This window comes from Podarcis liolepis, assembly GCF_965112155.1.
Source record: "Podarcis liolepis genome assembly, chromosome: 4".
NCBI lineage: Eukaryota > Metazoa > Chordata > Lepidosauria > Squamata > Lacertidae > Podarcis > Podarcis liolepis.
Genome location: NC_139558.1, coordinates 46,177,085 through 46,203,755, shown reverse-complemented (window position 1 = coordinate 46,203,755; position 26,671 = coordinate 46,177,085). Strand labels below are relative to the sequence as shown.

The 26,671-nt window shown below is 38.2% G+C and overlaps 1 protein-coding gene across 29 annotated transcripts in view; it reads left to right on the top strand.

Moving 5' to 3' along the window:
• Window positions 1-26,671, top strand: part of DMD (dystrophin) — a 1,010,042-nt gene that overhangs the window by 939,392 nt on the left and 43,979 nt on the right. For all 29 annotated transcript variants that reach the window (XM_083498284.1, XM_083498278.1, XM_083498289.1 and 26 more), the window contains 5 exons: window positions 1,832-1,893; window positions 14,608-14,682; window positions 19,488-19,689; window positions 21,069-21,154; window positions 23,609-23,766. In XM_083498284.1, coding sequence (XP_083354410.1) covers window positions 1,832-1,893; window positions 14,608-14,682; window positions 19,488-19,689; window positions 21,069-21,154; window positions 23,609-23,766 — 583 coding nt within the window. The remainder of the gene's footprint in view (window positions 1-1,831; window positions 1,894-14,607; window positions 14,683-19,487; window positions 19,690-21,068; window positions 21,155-23,608; window positions 23,767-26,671) is intronic.

Here is a 26,671-nt window from a genome sequence, read left to right as displayed (position 1 = left end):
CAATATAATAAAACAGTTTATCTCATTAAATTATATGTAACTTTATAAACATGTGAACTTATTTACAACGAATCTCTGTTCTTTAGTCCTACAAAGAAGCAGAACTTTACTATGTGTAGATATTTGCTTGAGAGCCTTTTCTTACAGATAACATTTATAAAAGCATTCATTATGTCCTATATGATGTCATATCATTTGAATTGTATGTAGAGTTGTTTTGTTTACTGAGGTATTAGTACTTTGGAACTTCTTTGCCTAAGAGAACCAGTCACACCTGGGCACTGCTAGATTATTTAATTTATGGGTAATTTCTACCTTTATGTCCCTCTCCAACTCTCATTCTCAGGTTTCATTCAGAATTAACCCCCTAGAGCTTCCCCTTCCCAACATATAAATGCCAAACCCCCTTTTCACTTTCCCAATTTTATTTTTGAAGCCACTTTAAAAGTTTCTCTTCTCAGTGTAGAAAGTAACAGTCTCTTTTCTCCACTTCCCACTTACTATTTACTACTACTTCTCCTCTTTATTCATGCCCTACCTTGCCCCACCACTTTGTGCTGTTTTCATTGGCTATTTCCCAGTGTCAGAGCAGTGTAAATATAATATAGAGTAGGTATTTTCAAACTTTTCATTCCAAGGACCCACTTTTAACCCAAAAATGCATTTGAGGACTCATTTCTTAATCTTTTAACATATATTTGTATGCTGGTAATGCTCCTGTTGTGACCCACCTTGGATCAAGCTGTGACCCTCAAGTGCATCCCGACCTACCAGTCGAAGACCAGTGATATAGGGAGATGTAAGCATTTATACAGTGCCCTTCTAGTTCTCCTGTACCATCCAGGATAATTGAACTGCCTTTCCACATCATTCAGCTCCTCCTTCCTAATTTCTTTTTTGAATTCAGCTATAACACTTGTTTTTCTGAGCTGTGCAAGATGTCCTTGGCATCCCATTAAGCTCCTTTCTTTACTTGGCAAAGGTCGAAATGCCCAGGTCAAATAATAAAAGCCAAATTTAGAAAAATTAAAAATCCAGATTTTTAATTTTACCTGTAATCTACTGCTTTCTGCGATTAAACTGAACATTAATATGGAACATACTAAACCCTGAATCAATGATGCCACTTTTGCCATTTCTCTGTGTTTATTTTATTTTATTTACTTCATAAAATGTATACACCGCTTGATTGTAAAGCAGTTAATGAGCTAGATCAATAGAAAGCGTGTCAACCTTTCTGGATTCGGCTATGTAGTTGTGGAGCTACTCATGGACTAAAATGCAGTCAAGGAATCTGTGCATTGCTGGGCCACAATCCTTTCTCAAGCCTTCTGTGCAACACATACCAAATCTTTGACTGACTAAAAAAAGATTACACTTTTGCTGTGGATGGTATTAAGTCACACAATCCGACGCCCACTTCACAAGACATTACAGTGTCCTCTTTATATCATATATTTAACATAGTTGGCAAGTGTATAAAAATGTATGAAAGGGATTGATGAGGTTTTTTTGCGTGTGCTGCATATGATTGCTTATGTAAGCCTAATGCAATGTGACACTTTCCCTGAACTTTAGTTAGAAGATTGACAATATTTCTGGTTCCAGGAAGAAGTATGATGAATAATGTTGTTGTTGTTATTGTTGTTATTATGGTTTTTGTCACTTGACCTGAAATTACCCTTGTATTACCACATGTAATAACTGAACTGTACAACTACTAAACTTGGCAATCTGTGTAAGAAGAAGGCTAGTTTGTCCTAAAAGTATTGGGACTGGCATAAACTTCATATAGTATTTTAAGTGGATTGGTATCTTTTTTGTCTTGCAGCCATGAGACACAGACTACATGCTGGGATCATCCTAAAATGACTGAGCTCTACCAGTCCTTAGGTAAGATAATTTTTCATATTCAGCTGATTGGTTCTGAGGAATATTTTCTAGAGAAATCACAACAACCTTGAGTGCAAATACCTGCATTGAAGCAAACTTTTGAAACGGAAACATAGGGAAAAAGGAAAATCTTAGCTTTAAGTGTCAGCAAATGCTTTAAATGTTCAGTTCTTTCATGTTTTATAATAAAGGTGCATTGCAGAGATTTTACCTTTTAAAAACCAACTAGTTAGCATGAGCACACACCCCTCTCAGTTGAAAACAAGGCCCAGCATTAACTGAAGGCAAGCCTCGTCAATGTGTTGGACCCATCTTGTGGGTTGATTTACCGAATTTTGGGGCATGAAGGTGTGGCCAAGGGGGGTTGTTTTCTTTGCTTTAAGCCAAAAAACCCTTCTCCAGTTGCTGCACATCCCTTGGCTTCCAGCTGCATTCCAAAAACAAAAAACCCAACAACCTTATCTCTGCAGTCCTGTACCTTGTGTTTTTTTCTGGAACCAGAAATGTAGCTGGGGACATGAAGAGAGAGGCACAGAGTGACCGTACAATGTTTAAAGTGCAGGCAAAAAGCATTTGGGGTGGGTGGGTGCTGCATGATCATTTGTTCTGTCTGCCCAAAAGGAAATGCAGGGAGGTTGCAGAAAGGGAGACAGATTGACAGGTTTTGATATGTTTCCTCCTTTTTCTGCACTTTAAACTTTTGTGGCAATCTCACACCTTTCTGTGTGCACCTTCCAAACTGTGTGTGGTCCACAAAGCGCTGTATAGTATTTCAGTACCTTTATGCTGGGAATAAAATAAGCCATATGCAAGACTTTCCTCAGAGAATAGTATCTGTAGTGCACTCACATACTGTAAGGTTAGCCTGCAGCAATCATGTTTAAGAACAGCTATTCTCACTTCAAATACTGTAGGCCGGGGGTTGGCAACATGCGGCCCATGGGCCGGATGTGGCTCACAAAGACCGCTTTACCGGCCCATAAGCCGCCCCTGAACCAAGCCGCCCACTCGGCAAGTCCCCCACGTGCTGCGCTAAACTGGTGCAGCGCGGCGACTTGCTGAGCAGCGCCGGAAGTTGCGTCTGCACACATGCAGATACCGGAAATCGCGTGTGCGCATGTCCAGACGCCAAAAATCGCTTCTGCACAGACATGATTTCCAGTGTCTGGGCATGCATAAGCACGATTTGCGGCACTGCGCTGTGACAGTCTGGCCCATGGACGAGCTCCATGGGAGTGATCTGGCCTATGGCTGGTAAACCTTGCTGACCCCTGCTGTAGGCTATAGTTGGAGATTGCTTCTTTAATGTTTCCCCATCTTCCATTATGTTGCTCCATTGGCCCTTGAATATCTTGTGCTTTTGCTTTGAATGGATGTATGGAAAGGAATATGTATTTCAAAATAAGGTCCCACTTCATTTTGTATGTTTATCAGCAGGCTATTTTGATATGTGAGAGATACAAATATTTTAGCCATAGTTGAAAAGTGATTATTTTATTCTATTTGCAATATAAATTATTATCAAACAGACAAATAAAAACCCAGTGTAAAATCTAGCTTTTGAATTCAGTAAAAACATGATCTATTTTTGGCATATAGAACATGGGGTTACAGATGTTTATATTTACATTTTAGCTAGGAATGATAGAACTTTAAATTTTGTATCTGTGATGCATGGGAAGGGATTTTTAAATATATTTGGTGCTTCCAAAATAAGGAACCCTGTCAGAAATACTGTAGAACAGGGTAAAATTAGTATACTAGGCACAGTATAATACTTTATATAAACTGAACAATTCAAAATCAATCCATTTACTCTTGGGCAGAATCTTTAATGTGTATTCAGTCCTTCCCTTGGCCTTGGGTTGGAATGGATAATAATAATAGGGTGTTTCTGAAGCCCTTTAAGATTTTCTAATTTGTATAAAAAGTTAAAATTAAAAGTACATTTTATATTGCATGTTTATTACCTATATTATCCATTGCTCTAACATGCACATACCAGGATGAAATCTGGTTTCCTGGTTGAAGTAATGCTCATAGTTTAAGAAGGCTTAACTGCCCTTTTACAAGCTTGGTGGTGATATAAAAATGGTATCCATTAGTTTTAGAAGAATGTAGTCATGCCTTATACAGCATCACAAGCCCATACAGAAGCTTTCTTCTTTCCTCTTGAAGTTATAAATCTAACATGCAGAAAATCAAATCATTTTTCCAAATAATGTATCTCTCCCCCACATAAAATAACTTTTCATATAGCAAGCTTTTCTGTTAAGGAGAATATATTCCCCATTTCTCCCTGTTCTATCATTTTTTATGTGATTCTTTTTATAGGTTCACCTTTTTGTTTGCCCCCCCCCCCGATGTATTTCAGCTTTTGATTTTCTATAACACAATGGTTGACAGCACCACACTCTGTTTCAATGACAGATTGTGGTTTGCTTTTGCTTTTTAATGATTTTGCGAGAAGATAACCCTGCACACCGTTTTTTTTTTTGTTTATTTTATACCACATATCCAAAGTTGTAAATTACCGTACTGATGGTATCGTATTTGCTATTACTACCTGGTTGTCTTATTTAAACCATAGCTTTTTAGTATTGTGCTTTCTTTATCATTCAGTAGTTCATCTTTGAACTATTTGTTTGTCTTTACAATTGCAAATACTATTTTCTAACACCATGTTTCATTAACCACTAATGTGGTGTTTAACTTTTACATTTGTTTCATACCTGGATTTAAGAGGCAATAAATAGTGAAAAGCATCTACACATCCTGCTTTGTTCATAAGATCAGTAGCAGAAAGACACTTAAAAAAATAGTGGAGTTTATGGAAAGACATTGTGAAGATTAGGTTAATTTCTCCACCAACCATGTCAGCCACAGTGCTGGAACAGATTGTCTCCTCTTGAGGTTTCTCAACTCAATTCCTCTGGCTTTTACATACTGCATTTTGCAGACCCAGTGGCAGTCCTGTAGCAGTATTTCTATGCATGTCTTTCAGGAGGTTTAAATTAAACTTTTAGAGTTTTGTTGAACATTTTATTGGAGAACAGTGGAAGAGTTATTTATTAATAGAGCAAGGTGCAAAATTCCTAAATGTTGTGATTTTGCTTTGACAAACTATGATTGCTTTTTATTCTCTTCCCCACCCCTTTTAACAAACATATTTTTGTGTTCTGTAAGTTTTTGTTTTATTTGTGGTTACTGGAGCTTAAATAATATCCAATATTTGATTAGTTTAACTGTTGCTTACATTCCTTATGCCAGCCTTTCAGACTATTGCAAATATTTACCAGCCTTTAAGAAACTTTATTTGCTTGCTTCTGCAGCAGCAAGGCATTCACTCGCTAAATGTGACTTTTCTCTCTGGTTCTTTAAAACTAAAAAAGAATTCTGTGAATTCAGAGGTACAGAAACATTCTGAATGTGTGCGTGGGGGGGTAACCATTTCCACAACATCATAAGAGAATGGAGGACTAGACACAATTTGCATATACTAAGTTATATGCATAGATACAAGTTCAGAAATAATTATTAATCCACTTTCTCCACAATCCTGTCTCTACTTTTGTGTTTATATGACTGTACAGTTGGGGATTTATTTGCAGAAGGAGGTGCATTGAAGAAAAGTAATCTCTCTAATTCAAGAGCCTCATATATAAGACTCTTGGAGTCCCCCGTTGGGTCCATTGCACTCCTAGCAAACTTCACACAATTCAATTCTTTTCAGGGCAAAAAAGTCACAAATGACAGGCTGGTGTAGTTATTTCACAAGATGAACCGCAGTTGAAATAGTCTCAGCTTGCATTTAAATTGCCTTAATACAAGCTTCCAACAAGTTTTGTCCTTGCATTGAGGAAGTGAAACAGGCAGGTACTAGAAAGCAGACCCTCTTTCAAAAGCTTTATTTCTTTTCGGTCCTTGCAGTGTTGTCCTGCCTCAGATATGGTACCAGAAATTAAATGCTTGCAATAGGTGGCAGGCATCCAAGGCCAGTCCTAGGCTTTTGTGGTCCCTTGGCCTTTTCCAGTGTTAGAAACTGAGATATGAAAGCTAGGAGCTAAATGGCACTTTAAACTTAGGTTATGGGCAAAACAAATGGAATGTCTAGGCATGCTTTTTTAATAACAAGAATACAAAGCTGAAAATGAATGAACTGCAGCTAAAATATTATGTTCATTTTTCACATGGTCTACTCCTCCCCCTGCCCATCCCCTTAATATTCTTAAGAGGGTCTCTTCTCCAGTCTTCAGAGAGTAGCTGGAAGTGGGGAGACAGAAAAAGGTCCTCCTTTCCTTCCACTCTGCAGTTTTAATCTGAAATCTTAGGTACAGTACTGTGCCCACAGCTCAGAAACTGCTCCTGCTAATGAAATTCCCTGTGGCAAAATGCGTGTAGAACAATGGGAGTTTTGAACACTGGCCTTTTCTCCTCCCTCTGAAATTATACCCCTCCCTTTCTGGATCTTACTGTAGAACTACCATCACTTAATAAAGAGGTGGGCAGACTTCAGGCTTATGTGATTTACCATACTTTGTTTTTTACCAAGCAGAGCCTGTTGCAATGGGGATATATTTAGAATTAAAAAATTCTGAGCCCAGGAATTTGTTTTGCATACCAGAACTGATTTGGGCTCCCATGCTGGTACTGCTGGGAGTTGTAGTTCAACAACATATTGAATGCAATGCATTAGTATCCCTGGCTTAAGGCACAAAAATGTCAGTATTTGAAACGGGACAGCAAGTTGTTATATACAGCATAGTAGCGACATTTTTATATAGGGAAAAGGGTTAAAAAGGTGCTGAAACTTGTTGGGCCTAGGAGGTATGTGGTACATGTGGTGTGCAAGAGAGGGAAGTTATAAATAGTATGTAGAGTGTGTTTGTGAGAGTGCCCTGTGTTAGGTAACTGACAGCATAATTCTGGCTGCGCGGTGTGTCATGGTATGGCATGGCGATTGGGGCAGCACAGAGGTTGGTGGCGTAAGTTCTAGAAAAAAGCCCTGATCCTAACCATGTCTGTTCAGCAGTAGGTATTAATTGAATTCCATGCGGCTTACTTCCATGTCAGTGGAATTTGGATTGCAGCCAACAAATAATAGAGTGGTGGCAGAAAAATGCAACCAGAGATTCTGGCAATGGCAGCAGCTATGAATTAGGCGGTGGGTGAACTGGACACCTGAAAGAAACCAGGCAGATGAAGGTCAGGGTCAGCCTGAAGACCCTAGGACTTATGCTTGTGGAGCAGGGTTTCCCCCCTCTTCTTGCCCATGCATCTCCTTCAAAATTGTCTCCTGAGGGGTCAGGAAAAACCCCAAAACAGCATGCTGGGGGGCAGAGGGGGGCTTGTTCTGTCTAGCAAGCTGAAATGCTTGCACGGGTGTGTGGGCGTGGGTGTGATAGAGCAACTCTGAATTCCACTTCAGTATTTGTCTACGTATGTTTCACAGTCTCTGTGTTGATCCTGTGTTGTTGCTTAAAAATATTTATCCTGCCTATCCATTTACATGCAACATGAGCATGCCTTCACTGTTGTATTTAGCAGGCAAGGCTTTGAGTTGTCTGCCCCTAGTCAGGGTCAGAAGTGGGATTTTAAAAATGGAACTGTTCTTCCCAAACTTGGAAAGTAATGCACCTTTTCAAATAAAATTCTGAGTCTTACCGTATTTTGAAATCTGTCAAAGCCCCAATAGCTCCATTTGATGTGTGACCCATCAGTAATAGTGGGCAGCATGCCAGAGGAGGGGGAATATAGAGAACCCTACTTTGTCCACAGCTGAAACAGGAAAAAAAAAAGTAACAAGAGTTTAGTGTGGGGACAGGGGAATTTGTTGACTGGAAGACAGAAATTGAGGGACAGTTTAGGTTTGCCCTGCATTTTTGTTTTAAACCAATATGAATAATTGCTGCAGTTGTAATGCTTGGTGTTTTTTGTGTTTTTTTAAAATCAAATTTGCCTGAAGTATTTAAGGCAACATTTGGTCTAGAAGCATTTTTAGTACATAATTAATAAATAAATGTGACCTTCTCCAAAACTGCAAGAGAGATCATTCTCTTCATGCTCTCTGCTGGTTATGCTGCTTCCTGATTTTTATAGTCATCTTTTTATAATTTGGTTATATACTAGATGATGAATATACTCTTAAGTGATTTTCTTTTCCTACAAGATTTAAACTGCAAAATAACAGAGCACACTTTCATGAACAAAATACAATTCCCTTGCCCCAAAACACAGCTACAAGACAACATATTTAATCCCAATTCCCAAGCCATGGCTATAATGTCTGACATCTATAAGGCATTGCCATCTCTTTTCCTTACATGTTTGAGGGAATGTTGATTGGTTCAAGCATTTCAATAGCACATAAGTCACACTATTATTTATTTCATTATCTCAGTTCAAACTTCCTAGTATTAACACTTAAAGCCAAATAATTTCAATCAAAAATATTTTTTTTAATCAATAATGTTAACACATGTGTTAAATTATAGCCAGTGATCTTAAGCATGGATAAGTACCACTAAATTGTAAACTATTTTCAAACTACATCTTAAACTGCACCATAGCTCTATGGTAATGTCTCAGTAAAATGTGTAGTGTTGTGTTTTAATGATATTTTAGCAATATCGACCTCAGCATTTTCAGTTAACGAAAGGGTATGTTTCCTCCAGGTAAACTAGTGTTGTTTTAAATGATAATTGTAGCAGCTGGATGCAGTCATGAATGTGGACTTATTTTTTACCTCTTTGGATTGTCTCTGAATTCACCAGTGTAAAATCGTAAAGGCAACTCACAGTTCTTAACCTGAAGCATGATGCTTTTTTAGTTTATATTTCCAGAATCTATTGCTTTATCATCTGTGACTGTAAACCCTATGTGTAAAAAGAAAGTGGGGAGAATAAAGACATAAATAGGTCGCAGTCAATGCAAGCAAACATGACACATCTCTTACACAATGTATTTTTGAACTACGTATCAGAAGCTTGTATCAAAAGCTGGGATACATTGGCCATAAACTGGCACGGAGATCAGCTGTGGTAATTGAATGAATGGTTTCTCTTTTAGATTGTTTTCTCTTTGGCGTTCAAAATGGTGTCTATATTATTCTTCTATCTGGCTTTCTGGGTCAGAATCACAGTTGGAAGGTACCACAAGGGTCATCTAGTCCAACCCCCTGCAGTGCAGGAATATGTGGATAATAATGTGTTTCTGGATCTAGTGCAATTTATTCAAGAATTACAATACTAAGCTGGCATCCCATTATATATCCTACCTCTGGTATGTATGCTTGCCAATTCTTTTGTAAGTGGGGAAAAAATACCACCATTCCCTTTTGTATGTTAATACATTTATAAATATATTCATAGTCTAAAATTGTTCAAAGTTCTGCTTTTGGAATAAACTTTTAAAGAACTGACAAAAAAATATTAAAATGAGCAGGAAGAAAGCCTGATAGCATGACGTGCTGTATTTGATAGCAAAACTGTATGTAATAACTAAAAGTAACTAAAAACATTGAGTTTCATAAACTAACCTCAAATACAGACAGTTGCTGTTTACATTTGGAGTTTTTTACCCTGATAATTACCGAGTATAGTAATTTAACAGGAAACCCTGAAATCACTGCAATTGAGTAAGGATTTATTAGTAGAAAGTGAGGTGTGCAGCTGAATGCTGCTGCCCTGAACTTACACTGATGCTGGTTTATGAAAACTTAATTTTGACTCCAAACCCAGGATTTGAAATTCTTGTTTGAAACTCAGATCCCTGTTTACAAGAATATCCTGGTAAAATTTTGAAGTTTATATCCCAACAGGCATGACTCATAGAATCCTTACATTATTCATTGTTGCACTCCTGCATTAACCATAGTTGTTAATTTTGGCACCTACATAATGCTGGAGCATGTAAAGATGACAGGCAAAAACAGTGCACTGAGTGCATCTTCACCATTGCATCTGAATTGATCGTACTGTTGAACAGTGTCCAAAGGTTACCTTTTTGCACTCCTTTGGCCCTCCCAAGTTGGAAAAGGCAGCTTTTCTAAGGTCCTAGAGCACCTAACCAACAATTTAGTCTTACGAACGATCAGGTACAGTATATAGATAAAGCATAGCTAGCTGTATTCAGAGAAAGACCATGTTTTCAAGCAGGCTTGAAATCATAGTGTACCACAGTTTGCCAATTTGGACAAAACAGTAAACCAAAAGCAGAAGTGAAAGCTTCCAAACTCCTGGCTACATGGAAGGATCAGGAAGAAGAGGAGGTATACCACATTGGTATGGCATTTGGAAAATAATATTTATTAAAAGCCAGTGTAATACTAGCCAAATATTTTAAGGAAATGGCATAATAAATGGATTATTGAAGGCCAGTTAAATTCAATTGGACTTTCATCCCAGTGTGGCTATCCTATTGGCCCATAAAATGGTCAAAATTGGTTTTATCTGGTTCATTCAGTTTTTACTTGGTTCAGTGGGAATCTGGTCTACTGGCTCTCTATAATGCTATGGACTCTGTATGACCATATTTTTCCAAGCTCTAACAACTTTTCAGAATTTGGCAGACTATCCTAAACATTTTACTATCCTAAACATTTTACTTTATAGGCAGTTTAATATGTATCAGGATAGAACGTTAGCCATTGATACATCCTATTCAGCCAGCATTTTCAATTGAGCCTGAACAACTGTTGCCTGACTGCTCTTTTCATAAAATCTGGTCAATAGCAAACTGTAATAGTCATGCTGTACATAATAAGAGAGACAAATCTTCCATGCCAATATTTAATATTTATTATTTTATTTTTCTATCAAGTTGAATCACTTATTATTTCACCGTTGCTCTGAAGATCAGCATTAAACATTCTTCTTCTTCTTCTTCTTCTTCTTCTTCTTCTTCTTCTTCTTCTTCTTCTTCAACAACGGTGGGTTGTGGGGGAGAGGCTGGCTATTCATGCAATTAACTAAGCACTCACTGAACTGCCTCTTTGCCTGACCCCATTTTATGTTCATAGAAGCAGGTATGTTGAGCGTGTGGCAGCAGGTTTCCTGTTCACTTAAAGTAGAGGTGGGGAACCCTTTTCAGCCTGAGGACTGCATTCCCTCATAGATAGCCTTCCCGGGGGACATTTGAATTGTGGGAGGGGATAGATGTAAAACTAGGCAGAGCAGTAGGTGTGACTCTTACCATTGTAGAGTAGGCTGCATTGCAGCAAGGCAAAAATCTGAGATTCTAGGCATACATACACACTTCTCCCCATCCTGCATCCAAGCAAGTTAGAAGTGTTATCACACTTGCAGGAGACATTGCAACCAGCCAAAAGAATTCAAGGGTGCAGAGCCAGGACTGTTAAGGAGGTATAACAATATGTCTCTGTTGAATAATTTTTTTTAAAGCATAGTGCATGTACTGCAGTTTCAGTTTCCAAAGAGTAATCCTTTCATGTACTATATGAATTTCTTGAGAAAATAACTATTCCTAATTGTGGTGTTGAAATTTAAATGCACCTTCTGCAGCAGGGCTGGCTCAAGACGTTTTGTGGCCAGAGGTGAATGACAAGATGGTCCTCTTTCCCAAGGCATGTGCAGATGCCAACTGGACTGTAGTTTAATCTTACTCTAATGCTAGTAAAGGAACTGTATCTTCCACTGCTTTTGAAGGCAGCAGGCTAGCACAGGGGTGCAGGGCAGGCTGCATGGCACTCACAGCTCTGGCCACTCCCTGCCCTTCAGCATCTGCTGCCTGAGGCAGATGCCTAACTTTGCCTCTTCCTAGAGCCGGCCCTGTTCTGCAGGTAGAAATAGGCAAGTGTATATTGTTTTAGCTGCCATGAACAATATGACTTGGTTGTGGTCAGGTGAGGAGCAAACAGAAGTAGAAGCGCAGCATTAGAACTACCCACCAAAATGTCACCACATACGTAACAAACCACCCATTAAAAACATGTACTAAAAAGCTTCTAGACCAGCAGTGACAGCAGAAGTGTTTTTTTAAAAATCTGATTTTATGGGGAGCGGGCAAATCTGGATTAAACAAGTATAAATTATAGGCTGGAATTCTGATAACAGGCTGCGGACGGTAAAAAATATATGTATGTGAGCAGCACTGATTTCAGAATAAACTGTCTGGAAGCACTCTTTGTTACAAGTGTTTTGAAGAGAGTGACATGATATTATGTTTTATTGGGGTGGTTGGGTTCTGGAGTAGGTTACTCTAGGAGACTGATAATATTGATAATTCCTATATTGAAAAAAAATTAAAAGCAGCCTAATTTCAATCATGTGTATGAATCAAGCATACAGCTTCATTGCCACAGATTCATATGTTGTGAACAAGCCTCAGGCATATATGATGGGTGCCTTTCTGCTGCATAATTTAAGCACTATCAAATTAGCTAATTTTACGGGCAACTTCTATTTATAAAAGAGATCCAAAGTGAGAATGTTTGTTAAGAAAAACATTTCATTGAAAAGTGCTAGTGAGAGGGAAGTGGGACAGAGGTTTAGGGGTTGTTACACTGTAGCTGCATGTAGCAAAGAGCTATGAGCTGTGGCTGCACTGTGGGGGAAAAAGGTCTCCAGCAGAGAAAGCAAATGGAGGAAAAGAAAGGGGTGGGGTAGGTGAACGTGGAGCTTGTACATGCGTATCCATGTAAGGGTATTATTAATCCAGATATGCCAACTAATTGCTGTTTTTGTATAAAGTTTTACTGAGTTTAGCTCTCCTCCTAACATTATCATTTCCATTACTTAAAGAGCATTGAAATGCTTTTTTTTCTTTCACCAGATGCTATTTATATGTTAATCCGTATTATCTCACTTCTCTTTCTCATTTGTAACATAGTATTCTTGCTTCTTCCCTCTGTCCTTAATTAAAGCATTCTCTTTTTTTTACACATCTGCACAGTGAAATTGCAGTCACAGTGCCTTGGCAAAATAGGTCTTTATTAATTTGCTTTCATGATAGATTTATTGTCTATGGGATTGTTTAAGTACCATAGTTTATTCTAAGCCACATGAAGGTTTGTGAGGCACTTTCTATTATGGTGAGGCAGATCTGGCAGGAAGGAACAATGCCGAAACAATACACTAATGAGCAGCCTATTTAAAAGGTGCGTGGAAGTCTGTAACAGGAATACAGCAAATACATAATGAAGGCTAGTAGTATTAACAAGATAAGGTATTTTAGCAGACATTCAAAATGAATACTCTGAAAGCTGCAGTCTAGATATTGTGATGCTTGTCTATTTGACAGCTAAATGATGATATGAAGTGAGTTTTTTGCTACTTTTTTATATTAAAAAAGGTGGGCAGGAGAGTACTGTATCTCTGGGTGCTGAACTCTTTCATGGGAGTTTTCTGCAGTTCCCATAATATTTACCAGACATGAGAAACAGAATGGAGGGAAAGTCAGAAGAGACCTATGAAGTGAAAAGAACATTTTTGTGTGTGTGTGGTGCTTAATCAGGATTGATATGAAAGGCTAATTTGTGAATGCTAGTGTCAGGTGTGATGGTGCAACTTCAAAGGCTAGCACCTTTTATTCTTTGCACTGTCCCCATGAAAAGAAGCAGTGTCTACAAGGCAAGGAGAAAAATACACCAGATCTAGAGGCATATTTTTGTACAGTATACATTTTGGCACATTCATCCCTGATATGCAAGATGAGGCCGCATTCAAAAGTGGGCTGTAGCATAGAGGCATGATGGTAACAAAAGCCCACCTGCCTGCATTCCACCCCATGCTGAAGCATAAGGAGCTCACTGGGTTTATTTCGGAGCTTATATATTTGTTTTGTTGGAAGTGGGATGAATAAATATTTTAATAAAGATGTTGTGGCACTTCTGTTCTCAACCCATCTTTACTTGGTCGAGATCCCATTCTGTCCCTGTTCATTGTAACTTTAAAGGGGCACCTTAACTGCTCAGTTATTAAATGAAGTGAAATGGTAGGCTTGGGAGGAATCTGATGCGGCAAAGAACAAGCACAAAAGTAGATGAAAGTGGCGCTGGCGTTGGCTCTTTATAAAGCTGCATTGTTCTCTGGTGCATCACGGGGTTTAGTTCCTACATGCAAACCCTGGCAGAGGTCCCTCCCTCCCTCCCTCCCTTAAGTCCTTCTCTTTTCCTCTTTTCAAGTACTCTTTACAAAAAGCCTGCCAATCCCAAGCCAAAGGAGGGGGGCTGGGGGGTGGGAAAGGAAGATTTCCTAATTCATATCTTTAAAGTAACAACACTTTAGTCTTGCAATAGTACTGTGCATCATTTTGGCCATAATCCAGCCAAACCAAAAAATATCTTAATGCCATGAATTTCAATAGGAAAAAGTTTAGGAGGTGCTTAAATCTCCCTTGAAATCACTGACACAGTGCAATCTTATACATGTCCACTGAGAATTGAACCATGTTGAGTTCAGTGGGACTTGCTCCTAGGTAACTAGATACAGGTTTGCAGCCTTAATGGTACTTATCTTTGGCTGGTTTCTGCCCTTTATGTGTGAAGCATATCGCATGAGAGCAGTGTTGTTAATATTAAGGATAGCCCTTTCACGGTTACTGGTTTAATTCTTAGTTAAATATTTCTTATTCATATTTAAGTTCTTATTTAAAGTGAATCTTTAGTTTATCTGTTCACCAAATACTGTGCCATAGCATCAATTATGAAATAATTGATTTTCTCTCATCCCCTTTTTTCTTTCATTTACCTCTTAGCTGACTTGAACAATGTTAGATTCTCAGCATACAGAACTGCTATGAAGCTCCGAAGACTACAGAAAGCTCTCTGTTGTGAGTATTTTACTAAACTTTCATTTTTTGTATATGTGCTTCAGAAACGTATACTTCAAAAATTGTGATAAGTAGCCTTGAGTCCTGTCAGGGAAAAGGTAGGGTATAAATAAATATTTAATAATAATAATACTTCATTGTTAGTTTCCCCAATATTGTTCCCCCACCCCTTATACTGTTCATTTTCAGGCTTGTACCCAGAATATGGCTCTAGGAAATACCGTTGTTTAAGCAGGAGTTTTGTGAAAGAAATAAAATAAAATAAAACAATACATTAATCCACCTTTTCCTGAAAGGAATGCAAGGTGGAATACATGATTCTCCCTCTCAACAGGGAAATGTTATGAGCCTCAGTGAAATTTCCCCTTAATTTGGATATGGAAATATTTTAAAGGGAAGTTGCACACCATAGTTTCTTTTATTTTTTCCCATTTGAAAATTGTTTTCAGTTTGCTTGTTAAACTTGACAGTTTTGGGTTCTGTTCGGGTATATATTGAGGATGTAGTTGAAAACCCTCTGAATCATAGAAATACATATGGAAATACATATGTTCTAAGAAATGTCTGGTTGCTAACATCATTATATGAAAATATGCAAAATGCATACACATAAACACATGGCTTTCAGGAGGAAGACCAGAGACAAAAAAGACTTTAAAATAAACAGAATAACATCATCAGAATGAAATAAAAGCTTCCCCCCTTTCAATTATATGTCTCATATGCAGGGCTTTTTTTCAGCTTTTTCCCGGCACCTCTCAGGTGGGCACCATTGCCATTCTAAGAGGATGAGGGAAGTGTTCATGGTGAGTTCCAGCACCTATTTTTTCTAGAAAAATAGCACTGCATATGAAAGCCAAAATACACAGTAATAATAATAATAATGATGATGATGATGATGATGAAGAAGAGTTTCTAACTAGACTGTGGGCTTTGAAACTAACTGAAGGTTCATGATAACTGTTATTGAATGTTGGTATTTCTGTGCTTTCATTGTCATCTAGAGGGTGGTATCCAAAGCTGTCTGTGTGTGAATGGAATGGACTCCCACTTGTAAAATGGAATGGACTCCCACTTCAGCTTCCCCTCTTCCCTCACAGCACCCCTGATGTTCCCTCAAAAGGGACTCCAAAGGATTAGGTGACCATCTGGTGCTTGGGGAGCTGCTGTAGGGAAGAGGGGCAATTGAAGCCCCATTATATGAGTGGAAATCTGTTTGTGCAACATTGAAGGCTGCAATAAGCTTATAAAGCAAAACCTTTTTCTGAATTTTGGTATCTCATATTGTTATGAATCTGTGGCTGTAAGACTTAATTAAGGCTGGGTTGTTAGAACTGGGAAGTAGCCAAACTCATGTGTATTTAAAGTGGTCCCAAGTGTGTGTTAGGGTACAGTAAGAGGTGTGGTGGGCCCACAGGTAAGTCTTTTCATTAGCATATGTGAAAGCTAATTAAAGCAGGCAGACATTTCAAGTTGTGACCCTTCCTTAGGAAATTCACATAAGTTAGGTGCTAATTAAGTCAGACAAGCTTCCCTGAGATGATCGCCTGGTGAGCAGATAAACCATTGGGAAGTACAGAGCTCAAAGGGGCTAGGTGTGAAAAGTTTATTCAAGGGATAAGAATGTAGGGTTTAGATTGGCAGGGAGGAGTTAAGGAATAGAGTTACTAAGCAGTGGGGTGGAGAAATAGTTAAAAAAACAACGCAGGATGCTGATGTCTGTTTTGAACCCAGTGCTTTGGCTATGGGCTCTTGGAATGTAATGTTGCAGATCCCTCTATTGGATTCAGGTTGTATATATGTGTCAATAAACCATGTATCATAAAGACACCGCAGGCTCTGCTGTGCCTCATTGAAGGGGAACACAGACCTGGTACTCCTGGAATCTTAAACTCAGAGATTGGGATGATGTGTAACAATATAACCATTACATTAACATGGAAGGGGCTATGCAAAAGCAACTGTTTTACATAGGTGTAAAAATAAAAAAGGTTATAGCATTAACTGAGGCAGTTCTGAATGCAGTATGTTTCACTGGCAAGTGTAAATACGTACTGGTGGTATGCTGTGGCACATCATATATAAATTATTGTTAAAAAAGTAAGTCTCTGGAAATGTAAAGCTGTACAAATTACTGTACAAATTATCCAAGATGGATATGTGTGTGTTTCATACCACTCCTCCTTCAAGCAGTTGTAAGAACTTTACAGCATAATTTGTCTTCACTAGCATGTTTAATTAGGGCCAAGTCAGGTTTTTACCATCCCGGATGTTCTTATTTAACATGCATTGCCACCTCTGCTAAATACCTAAGCCTATTGTTCATGCCTGCTTCAAAGGGAGTTGTTTGATATGGCTGGCTAACAATGTTTGTTCTCCAAGGAATTATAATTCCGAAGTAAGAAGCACAAAGCTAGGGTTGCCATATTTTGAAGAGCAAAAAAAAGGACACATTTGCCAACTTCGACTTTTAACTACTTTTACTACTTTCAACTCTCATCTTAAATACCCCTATTATATGTAGGCTATAGAAGCTGTGATATATTGCTAGTAGCAATGTTCTTAACTTTCAACAACAAATAACCCAACTTCGTTGCTGTTAATGAATTTGCAGTAGCATAATTGCTTTAATCTTGAATTGTTGATATAGGGAAAGGAAGAAAGATACAACATTCCTTAGAAAGTTAGGAGTATTAATTAAAATGAATACTTGTTTACTTGAGGAGATTATGGCTGCAATCCTATACACACCTGGGAATAAGCCCCATTGAACTCAATGGGGCTTACTTTTACATGGACATGTAGAGAATTGCACTGCAAGACTGTAGTTTTATTTGCACTTACTTAGAAGTAAGACCTATTAAACTCACTGGGAATTAGAAGTAAGCATGCATAAAATACTGTTGCTATTTATATTTAAATTAATTAAAGCCACCAGGCTACTAATTGCTCTAGTCTAGGCACCAAATGAAAACGTTTAAAAATAAATAAATTCCAGTTTCTGTTCTGTATCAAAAAGTTTTGGGTGGGGATATATAATTGCATGTTAACATTAAATGAAATTTGGACAACTTGTCAAATGAGTTTTAGGGATGTAACCACAAATGATTTTTTTTAAATTAAACATATTGTATCCAGCCTTTTCCAGTAGAGCTCAAGGCAGCTAATAGCAATAAAATTTAAATCATCATAACTTTAATTTAGAATTAGATATCTATAATGGGTTGTGGTTAGAGTAAACCCATTAAAACCAATAGGATTTAAGTTAATCATGTTCCCAGAGTATGACAATACATTAAGCACACAATTTACACTGGGGTTCTATTCTAGGGATCATGCCTAAAGCCAAAATCACATATAATCAAACCCATTCGGTTCAGTGGTGGGTGAGATTACCAAAGTCATTTCCCCTGGAACCCTGACCCTTTTGATATTTTTGCCACACACGTAAAGCCGAATGCACACAAGTTAAATGTGCATAAGTTACAGTCTTACTGTACATTATTTATAAGATAATGAGTTGGATCCAGACTTAGGCTGCTGTTCTTTCAGCCCAGCCAGGCCTCAAGAGTGGAGGGGACCACGGCATCTATAGCCCTGCCATGTATGGTTGCCAGGGTAGACCAATTGCTGTGCCAGTCTAGACCTGGTTCAGCAACTGGATATAAATCAGGCCTAATGCTATCACACAACAGAAGCAGGGCTGGCTTTGCCCCACATCCTTCCTGCCTCTGGCAAGCTCTATTTATGGTTTTTGTGCTGGCCTGGTGAGCGGATTCTCCATTTCTGTATGTCCACACATGTGGTGGGCAGAAGGGGAAAGTCCACAACAGAAGGCAGAGCTCCATAGTGGCATCACTCCAAAGGCAACGGCAGCAGGAGGCAAACAGAGGCGGACAAGAAACTTCTCTTCAATCCATATGCCCTTGCCCAATCTGACACAAACAACAAATAACCCAACTTCGTTGCTGTTAATGAATTTCCAGTAGCATAATTGCTTTAATCTTGAATTGTTGATATAGGGAAAGGAAGAAAGATACAACATTCCTTAGGCAGTCATACTACTGCAATCCTGAAGTCTGCACACCCCATAGCAAGTCTGCCCCCATAGCAATAGCCTCGGTATGGGGGGGGCGGGTTGGGAGGGAAGTGCAAGAGATTACAATAATCTGTCACTGTTAGTTATTCAGTAATTCTCTGAAGAAAAATGTATTTTCACACCACTGCTTAGTAGATATGCTAGTGGTGTTTCATGCAAGTTAAAAACAAAAATAAAAAAAACCATTAACCACTTTCAAGGCACTGTCATTTATTGGCATGGAAAACTTTTCTGAAAGAGAATAACCTCTGTTTATTTGTAGGTGCATATACAATTAGGCTGCCACCCATTCCTTGAGGAGTTCATTTAATTATCATTTATTCATTCTCTCAGAAGAGCTGAACACTCAGCCTTAAGCTCCATGTTAAAAAGTATTTTACTGCATTTCCAATTTGGCGAATAAATTTGTATTAAAGGATCTTTGCCTGATCCCAGGGGATGAAGCTGATAAATAGACTGTTGCTGGACAAGAAGCATTTTTTAGACAAGTAACATGTTATGCCATTGAACTAGAACTAGATCATACCTATATAGAGAAAATCCATTAGTGACGGAATGATACTAAAAATGAAATATGAAAGCTACATTTTAAAGCTAATACACTAGTGGTTAAGTCCAACACACATAGCTAGATAATTAAATTGTCTCGATTGTCACAGATTACGGCTGCTTCTTATTAGGATTGTTGTTTTTATTCCTTGTACAGTGGATCTCCTGAGTCTGTCTGCTGCATGTGATGCCTTGGACCAGCACAACCTCAAACAGAATGACCAGCCAATGGATATACTTCAGATCATCAACTGCTTGACTACCATTTATGATCGACTCGAACAAGAGCACAATAACCTAGTCAACGTCCCTCTCTGCGTGGATATGTGCCTCAACTGGCTTTTGAATGTTTATGACACGTATGTGCGGGTAGACTTCAGTGACACTTGCTTATAATGAACTTTTGTCCTTGCTAGAAAAATGAATGGCTCAGAGCTGGCAAGCTGGTGATCAGAGTGCAAGTTTAATACAAGCTAATAGCTTAAAGGCTATTCAGCAAATACTTTGGTTAGTTTTGGAGCCCTGTGCAGTTCTGTTATGAAATGTGAAACTGGGAAATGACAGATTTAAATAGAATGTCCTATATAATTGGGGTCAGCTTCTGTCTCATTTGTTAAATCATCTAGTAGGCCCTTCAGGGTGTTTGTTTGTTTATTTCTTTTTGGTCTGGTATATGCTTTCAGCCCCACTCCGCAGAGGATTTACCATGGCATGGTTAAAATTGTCTTTTTTCATGAGACGCCACATCACAAAAAAGCTGTTTTATGGGCAAATAAAATATTGTCAGTTCATTTCAAAGAACACAACTAACTGGTTTTAGTTTAATTAAAGGAAAATCTTCAGTTAAAGAAATGGTTTACAGCATTGGAATTCTTCCAGATCCCAACAATTTTTCATCAAGTTTTAATTAAGATAATCATGGACTGCTAAATTTTGTATTAGGAACTGCTGGTATCTCCAGCAGTATCCTCTGGAGCTACAATTTTTCTTCCTTTCCAAAGTCTGCCCCAGTTCTAGTTTTGTTGTAATGTTATGATAGTCTATCTCAATTTTATTGTGTTTTGTTTAATCTGTAGGTGCAAAGAGAATGTCTATTAGTTGCTAAAATCATTTCTTTATAGAATTCAGTTGATGTAATGGTTTATTTCTACCAAATATAAATGCAATTTTGTATTTCAGCACAATATGTCTTTTATGACAGGAGGCAAAGGCAACTCAAAAGTATTATAAAAACACTTTTTGTGATTTGTTTTTTTCCTGCCCTTCACCCTAAGGTCCAACAGCAGGTTACAGTGTTAAAGCACAATCTTAAAACAACTTCTAACCATAAAAATAATAAAATAAAATGATAGAATATTTAAGTAGGCATTTAAGAAGTTACTATGCATTTTCATATTAAAAACAATGACATACCCATGGGATAGGATTTCTAAGACTTAAAAGCCTGCTGAAGACTGCTGTTCAGCATACATGAGTGAATTGTGTGGCATATGGAGAAACAAAAGAAGTCATAATTCTGAAATTTAAGTTTGTGAAGCTTTGTTTATCTAATAATAGCTACCCTTTGGCAGAGTTATAATCTATTTGTTTTGTAGGGCTTTTCCATTCCTTTTGAGTTTTTTCTTAACTTCTAAGATGTTCATTGATACATTTAGAATTAGCAAATATAAATTGCATGTATAATTCACATATTTGACTGTATTATTTTTCTCCTTTTCCTGTGATTTAATTTCAATAGGGGTCGAACAGGAAGGATCCGTGTCCTCTCTTTTAAAACTGGTGTTATTTCCCTCTGTAAAGCACATTTGGAAGATAAATACAGATGTAAGTCAAGTCACTGTTTACTACAGAAATGCAGCATTTAGAAGCAGCAAATACTTGTTTGTCAGCTCCTTGCATATTCTAAACATTCCCCTTTATTTTTCAATTTTTAAGCAAACAGGTATTTCCAAGGGGTGATACTCAACTAAGTTTTGCCCAGAGCAGGCATTGAAACTAACAGACTTAGCTTCATCATTAATTTCAGTGGATCTACTATGAGTAAAACTTAACTGAATACCACCCAAGGTATTATGCTTTTTCTACTGAATTATATTTTCTATGAAAATTGATTGTAGTTACTTGGGAGCCATCCATTAAATCCTTCACCTGAAATAATTCTTGGAGTACAGACTCAAAAATATAATTGGCACAAGGAAGCAGTTGTGTGGTTCACTGAAGTCCCACTGTGCTGTTTTACGTGCCCCAACTTTCAGGAAGGACAGTCTGCAAAGGGGACTGACAGGAACATCCACTGAGTGGAGTTGTACTCACATGACATAGCAACTAGCAGAAGTCCCCCAGGAATGATCTCCAGGGAGTTGGGGAAACCTCCAGAGCAGCATGAGAGGTAGCACATGAGGAAGGGAAAATTGCTGAAAATTGCCTCTCCTTCTGCTGGTGGGAGTGTCATGTGAGTGGCTTATGTTATTCCAAAAATTACATTGTTGAGTGAAATCAGGGTTATGCAAGGTATATTCCATCCTCCTTAATTTTGGAATCTACCATTCTGTTTAAATACTTCATCTTAGAAAAGTGTCCTAACACTTAGGACAATAAGATAGATTCTGATAGAATCAGAAAATGTTTATTGAGACTGACTTGATCTTCAAAAGAAACGGGAGTGAGATTTCTCAGAAGATCCCACTAGTTCAGGAATGGGAAAGCTTTGGCCCTCCAGATGTTGCTGGACTACAATTCACATCAGTCCCAGCCAGGATGGTCAATGGTAATCAGTGATGTACTGCAATATCGTAGATAAATAGGTACCACTGCAGCGGAAAGGCGTTTCCGTGCACTCTGGTTTCCATCACGTGTCCCATTGCACTAGAAGCAGTTTAGTCATGCTGGCCACATGACCTGGACAAACACCAGCTCCCTCGGCCTGAAAGCGAGATGAGCGCCGCACCCCTTAGTTGCCTTTGACTTGACTTAACCATCCAGGGGTCTTTTACCTTTACCCTTGTACTTATTATCACACGGATGCCAATTATTATTTGCATTGTGTTTCCTTGTGGTGTTCTTATCATTTCTAAAAGTTGAGCAACACATGATAACTCTGAAACTCTCACAGCCTGATAACATCAATTCTCCTGCCAAGATACTCTCTACAACTATGATGGGAATGGAAAGTGCCCCTTTATGATGTAAACTAAGATCAGACTTGGCTAGGAAATGGTGTCTTAAATAGAAGCAAAATAAAACAAGGTGTTAAAACTGTACTAGTAAATTTCTATACAAGACTAAAGCTTTTCTATAATTGTGCCCTTAGTACAAAATGAAATATTAATGAGTCTGCAGGAATATAACCATATTATATCTGTTTTTAATGCTTTGAAAAATAAAACAAGATTTATTCAGGTCATGTATTGGCAATGGGTAGTGCCAAATAAATATTTCAGTTGATCATAATCTCATTTTTTTAACTGTTACAAACTTTAACATACATTCAGATATGTACTATATAACTCTTTTGCAGTAAATTAAATTTACATGTAGTACAATTCCTGGTATTAACATTTCCTGTGGGCAACATAGTTCTGTAACACAGAACTCTTTTTCTTTCTTCCAAATATATTATTGGATTCCAAATGCCAAGCTTTTGGATTTTTTCAACTTTTGATGCAAATCAGAGTTTGGAAATCCAGTTTGCAGGCATATATCATTGTGGAATTTTTTGGTAACTTCATTCCTTTATTCTGATTGTGAACATCTTTGCATGCAAGTTATTCCTATTTACTTCTGTGACAAAAATCCTAAAAAATGTATATACTTAAAGCATTTCCTCACAAATTTGTTACCTATATAGGATAATGTGCACTAGCAGCAATAAAATTATGGTCTGCTTTTTTGGCCCAAACAGTTTTGATTAGCAATGGTATTCTTTAATATTTAAAAATTATTTGAGTAACTTTACAATTCTCAGCTTTGACAGTTATATATTTTTGACATTAATTATTTAACTTATTCTTGGACTTCCTTGCTTTTGTTTTGGTTTATGTGAGTTAAAGTGTAATAGTAATTGGCTACAAACAAAATCTGATTCAAAATAGTTATTTCAGAATTGTCTACTAGAGAAAGTCAAACCACTAAATAACCAAACAAATTGTGAACAAACCTTCTGAAAACTCTCAACCATTTATCTGTATCTCTGACAGCAAATTTGTTTATACGTATTATACAGTTGATAGTTTCCATTGTTTTAATGGATTTTGCTATACATCTTTCTTTTGCCTCCAGATCTGTTCAAACAGGTAGCCAGTCCCACTGGATTCTGTGACCAGCGTCGTCTAGGCCTCCTCCTGCATGACTCTATTCAGATTCCAAGACAGCTGGGTGAAGTTGCTTCTTTTGGTGGCAGTAATATTGAACCCAGTGTTAGGAGCTGCTTTCAGTTTGTAAGTATACTTCTGCTTATTGCTATTGGTTTTTTAATCCAAATGTTATTCAGGGTAAATAAACTCAGGCGATAAGTGTGGAGATTTATTTAATTTTTGTTTATTTGTTTATTTTGTTTGTTTATTTAATATTTAGTTTATTGAAACATTTTATTGGATGGGGCCAGGCAGTCAGAATATGGCAACTCTGCACTCTAAATTGACACAGTATCCATCAGATTAAATGTAAAATACATCGAATAAAGAATGGTGTTGGGAACAAGACCTGTCCAATTTTATCTGTTATTTCCATTCTTGCCCTGCCTTTCAACCCAAAGGTCCACAAAATTAATTACAATCAAAAACATTTAAATGTTTTTTACAACTAAACTAAAACTGTAGAGTCATTGGCATAAGTAGTGAGGAAAATGTGACACTATATCTCAAAAGCCGTATAGCATAGCATAGTATTTTGACTTGCATTTTTGAGTCACCCTGCATACTTCCTGAAGGAGAACATTCAAAATATGCTTCACTCCTAGTAGATGTTAATCTTGCTTCTAACACTGCAAAGCCTGAAGCAAAGAGGGGAAAAGTTCAGATAGGAGATAGCAGATACCCTGGCAATATACCCTGGCTTCCAACACTTTAACATAAAGAACTTTCAGTTTAGCTCAGGAACTAACCATCAGCCAGTGAAATTTATGAATTGCCATTAAGTCACCCCGCAAGTCATCCATGGTTCTGCAGCAGCACAAGGGAAGTAAGCGGGGATTTTAAGTTGGTCTAACTTTTGGTTTTTCAAATTCAAATACATTTTGTTTTAAACAAAAGATCAAGTATGTTTTTCCATGGGCATTAAGGGAAAATTGATGGTGAACAGCAACAGTTACTTTGGCAAAGTATGTTTAGAAAGTACTGAGACAGAGGTCTGCAGTGGGAGACAAAAACAACTCATTAAACTGAAGGAATAATAAACTGAAGGGACAGAATTAGCATTTCAGAGAAGTACCAGAAGAGTTCATTATTTTATGACCTCTCTTTAAAAAAAATGCTAAGAAGGGTCTGTCTGGTCAATGCAATTCACAATGTGAGGCAAAAATAACTTTTGTCTTTGTAATTGAAAGGGTCACTGGAGGGAAGAAGCAAAAGAACCATTATGACTCTTCCTCCTCAAGTTTTAAATTCCCACTTCAAATGTTAGACCACACCATGCATGATAAAAGAGGTTTTTCCTCTCAAAGTGATCACTGTGCATTTCAAGAATGTATATCCTTCCCATTGTGTTCTTTTGGCATGGAAATAGACCTTGTGGGTGACCTCACTCAAACATCATTAATCAATCTGCAGGCCTCTTTTCATGTTGCTTAAAGGTTAATGTATTGTTTTGTAGTACAAAGTAAGGAGTCTTTACTTATGATGGCCATAATTAGTTGAGGTTTAAAAAAGATTAATACAGTATAACATACTATTTTTAATATTACATTTTTTCCAAAAATTAAATAAATATTGGCTATCCACAGGTTTAAAATTCAGGTCAGTTTGGTTCCTGATGCTATATGCAGTGGTACCTCAGGTTACATACGCTTCAGGTTACATATGCTTCAGGTTACAGACTCCGCTAGCCCAGAAATACAGTGGTGCCTCGCAAGACGAAATTAATCCGTTCCGCGAGTCTCTTCGTCTTGCGGTTTTTTCGTCTTGTGAAGCACGGCTATTAGCGGCTTAGCAGCTATTAACGGCTTAGCGGCTTAGTGGCTTTAAGAAAAAGGAAACGAAATCGCAAGACGTTTTGTCTTGCGAAGCAAGCCCATAGGGAAATTCGTCTTGCGGAACGACTCAAAAAACGGAAAACTCTTTCGTCTTGCGCGTTTTTCGTCTTGTGAGGCATTCGTCTTGCGAGGTACCACTGTATTACATCGGGTTAAGAACTTTGCTTCAGGATGAGAACAGAAATCGTGCAGCAGCAGCGCAGCGGCAGCAGGAGGCCCCATTAGCTAAAGTGGTGCTTCAGGTTAAGAACAGTCTCAGGTTAAGAACAGACCTCCAGAACGAATTAAGTTCTTAACCCGAGGTACCACTGTACTGGGTTGCACCAGTACTTAGTTATACTTAGAGCTAATTGGTCTTTTGGGCCCAACATGCAGCTTGATAAATAGGCATAAAGATTGCTGTTTATTGCTTATATCACATATGTCAACTACACCCATTCATGGAAAACAACAATCTTGCTGCTACTGCCCTTTAGCATACTCTGCATAGCCCCATCTAGGAAGACATTTTGAAAGTTCTAGCCGGTATGAAGTGTTACAGCCTAAGGTAGAAGGAAGGAACATGTTGTTGTTGTTTCGTCGTTTAGTCGTGTCCGACTCTTTGTAACATCATGGACCAGAGCAAGCCAGGCACTCCTGTCTTCCACTGCCTCCCGCAGTTTGGTCAAACTCATGCTGGAAGCTTTGAGAACACTATCCAGCCCTCTCGTCCTCTGTCGTCCCCTTCTCCTTGTGCCCTCCATCTTTCCCAACATCAGGGACTTTTCCAGGGAGTCTTCTCATGAGGTGGCCAAAGTATTGGAGCCTCAGCTTCACGACCTGTCCTTCCAGTGAGCATTCAGGGCTGATTTCCTTCAGAATGGATAGGTTTGATCTTCTTGCAGTCCATGGGACTCTCAAGAGTCTCCTCCAGCACCATAATTGGCAGTGGGTGCATTATGTTGCTAATAAAGTTAACTGTTAGTTGCATTAAGCTTCCAGGCCCAATTCAATGTCCTAGTTTAAAGAGAAAGTGACAGACTCTTTATGACCAGGGCTCTATATACCGTATTTTTCGCACCATAGGGCGCATCGGACCATAGGGCGCACCCAGTTTTTTGGGGGGGAAATAAAGGGGAAAAAATTATTTCCCCCCCAGGCGCGGGGCTGGGGCG